The 2,462-nt window shown below is 55.5% G+C and overlaps 1 protein-coding gene across 1 annotated transcript in view; it reads right to left on the bottom strand.

Annotated features, from left to right (window-relative positions):
- TTC12 (tetratricopeptide repeat domain 12) overlaps positions 1–2,344 on the bottom strand; it is a 16,335-nt gene extending 13,991 nt beyond the window's left edge. The window contains exons 1-5 of the mRNA XM_031062410.1: positions 2,132–2,344; positions 1,400–1,560; positions 1,075–1,105; positions 520–597; positions 20–141 (exon numbers count right to left, since the gene is read on the bottom strand). Of these exons, the coding sequence (XP_030918270.1) occupies positions 20–141; positions 520–597; positions 1,075–1,105; positions 1,400–1,560; positions 2,132–2,195 (456 nt within the window). The 5' untranslated portion in view covers positions 2,196–2,344. The remainder of the gene's footprint in view (positions 1–19; positions 142–519; positions 598–1,074; positions 1,106–1,399; positions 1,561–2,131) is intronic.
- Positions 2,345–2,462: the final 118 nt, after the last annotated feature.

Raw genomic sequence — 2,462 nt, 5'->3', positions numbered from 1 at the left:
CTCCTGCCCTGCCACTGACCTGGGCCCTGTTTCTGCAGAGCTCCTGCTTGTCCCTCAGCTTCTCCAGCCCCTCTGAGTACCTCTGGATGGCCAGGGCAAAGTCTCCTGCCCTGAAGGCTTCGTTGCCCTGCTCCTTCAGCGCTGAGAGCAGCAGAATCCATTGAGAACAGCAACGATGTCCATCAATACTTCATTTACTTCATCCCCCAGTGGGACTGAGCAGGCAGAGGCCAGGCTCTCCTGCTGGAACAGCCCCAGCCTTCCAGCCCAGCCATTATTTCCATTATTATTTCCATTATTATTTCCATTATTTCCCTGCAACCATTCCCCTTCCAGAGGGAAACCTGAGCGTTCCCCATCCCTCCCTCCATCCCAAACCAGCTCCACCACCTGAGATCGTGCAGAGCACCAGGAGCAGCAGCTCTGAGGAGCCCTGACCCTGTCCCAGGGCTCAGACAGGCCCAGCTGTGCCTCCCCCAGCCCCTGGCAGGGATTTCTGGAGCTGCTCTCAGCAGTCACCGTTTGCCAGCTGCTCGTTCCTCCTCCTCCTCTGAGCTCGTTCCTTGGCATCCTTCTCCAAAGCTGCCAGGAACCCATCTTCCAAACAGCAGAGTTGGTGGCATTTTAGAGGGGAAAAAAAAAGAGCAAACTTCATTAAAATAGCAAAAAAACAATAATTCCCAGGGTACTTCTGAGTCATTTCTCAATAAAAGCCAACACCAAGGGGCCGTTTCAGCAATTAAAGTGGAAGTGGCTGACGAGCTGTCACAGACAGGGATGATGCCACCCCTGAGGAGCTGCACACCTGCCCTGCTCCTCCCCAGGGCCAAACAAACCGGTTTGCTTTGAAATTCACAATAAAAAGTGTAAAAAGATGAGGAGCCAGAAGAGAACAAGACTCCCACCTGTGAGAAACACAGCCATGCTGCTGAGACCTTGAGTGTGCTCCTAGAGCTGAGTGAATTTTGGTTACAGACACCAGGAAAAGGGTTGGAATCAGCTCTTGCATGAGCTCCATCCCTGCTAGAACTGGTTTTAGAGCTTGGTTTTATTTAGAGAGGAGCAGTGTCCTACCTGCATCTGCTGCCTGCACCCTCGGCGTGCCCTGGAAGAACAGAAACAGAGCACAAAGGTTTGGGAAAAGCCACAAATGGTTTGGGAAAAGCCACAGCAGCACAGGGACACTTGGCTGGGCTGCACAGAGCCACAGCAGCATCAGGAATGTCTGGGGCACCCGAAATCGCCAGCCTGACGCACAGCAGGAGCACCAGTTTGATATTTAATCAAAAACAAAAAAAAAGGCAAGGATTTGATAAATTCTGGTATTCCTGGGAAGTTCCCATTTGTGTCTTTAACCTGGGCTGAGCCCAGCTTTAATTTCAGAGGGAAAAGCCCTTACAGAAGTGTTGATGAGTGTCCTGTTCACCGTGGTCCTGCACTCCTCCTCCTCCTCGTCCTCCTCCCTGCTGGCCCCTTGCTCTCGGAGCCTTTTCTCGGTCTCAGCAATGGCTTTTTCCTGCACGGCCGAGTCCGGGGACTTCAGCCCTTGCAGCAAATTGGCTAAAAAATCACAGAAAAATCCCAAATAAAACATATGTACACACAGGACATCAAGCGTGGAAGCACCAGGAGTTCGGGTGGCACCCGCTTTGAAGGCAGCGCTGACCAGGATGGCTTTTACCATAAAACCACAGAATCCCAGACTGGTTTAGGGGGGAAAAGACCCTCAACCCCACCCAGTCCCCTGGGCAGGGACCCCTCCCTTAGACCGGGATGCTCCAGCGTGGCCTTGGGCACTCTGAATGAGCAGAAACTTTCCCAGGGTGGATTTCCTGTAACTTTCAGGACAGAAACCCGCAGTTTCTCTCACTTTCAGGAGCCCCCTGCAGTTTCTGCCAACATTACCGAAATTCACAGAAGCAAGCGGCTCTCAGCATCCCAAATAAACGCGAGAGCCCCTCCGAGCCTCCGGCAGACATCGAATAAACCGAACCGGCGGGGGCACAGCGGGGATTTCCCCTTTCCCACCGATGTTCCGCCGTCCTCGGCCCCGCTCCTCCCCTTCCCGCGCTGTCCCCGGGCTGTCCCCGCGATGTCCCCGCGGTGTCCCCGAGCCCCTCGGGCCACTCACTGACATCGTCCACGCGGCGCAGGAAGCGCTGGAAATCCGCCTCGGTGTCCTTGTCACGCAGCATGGCCGGGGGACACCGGGGGACACCGGGGGACACAGACGGGACACAGACGGGACACAGACGGGACACCAGGGGACACCAGGGGACACCGAGGGGGCAGGGGAAACCTCCAGGGCCGGGCTCGAACCCTCGGCGCCGTTGCCAGGGGAACGCGCCCGACGCGGCACCCGCGGGTGGGCGTGGCAATGCAAATGAAGGGCAGGGCCATACAAATAAGAAGCGGCGACGTTATTCAAATTAAGTGGGCGTGGTTATGTCAATGAGTCTGTA

This window comes from Geospiza fortis, unplaced genomic scaffold (genome assembly GCF_000277835.1).
Source record: "Geospiza fortis unplaced genomic scaffold, GeoFor_1.0 scaffold183, whole genome shotgun sequence".
In the NCBI taxonomy this organism is placed as follows: domain Eukaryota; kingdom Metazoa; phylum Chordata; class Aves; order Passeriformes; family Thraupidae; genus Geospiza; species Geospiza fortis.
Note: the sequence above shows the minus strand (reverse complement) of the source record. Positions and strands in the feature narration are given on the sequence as shown.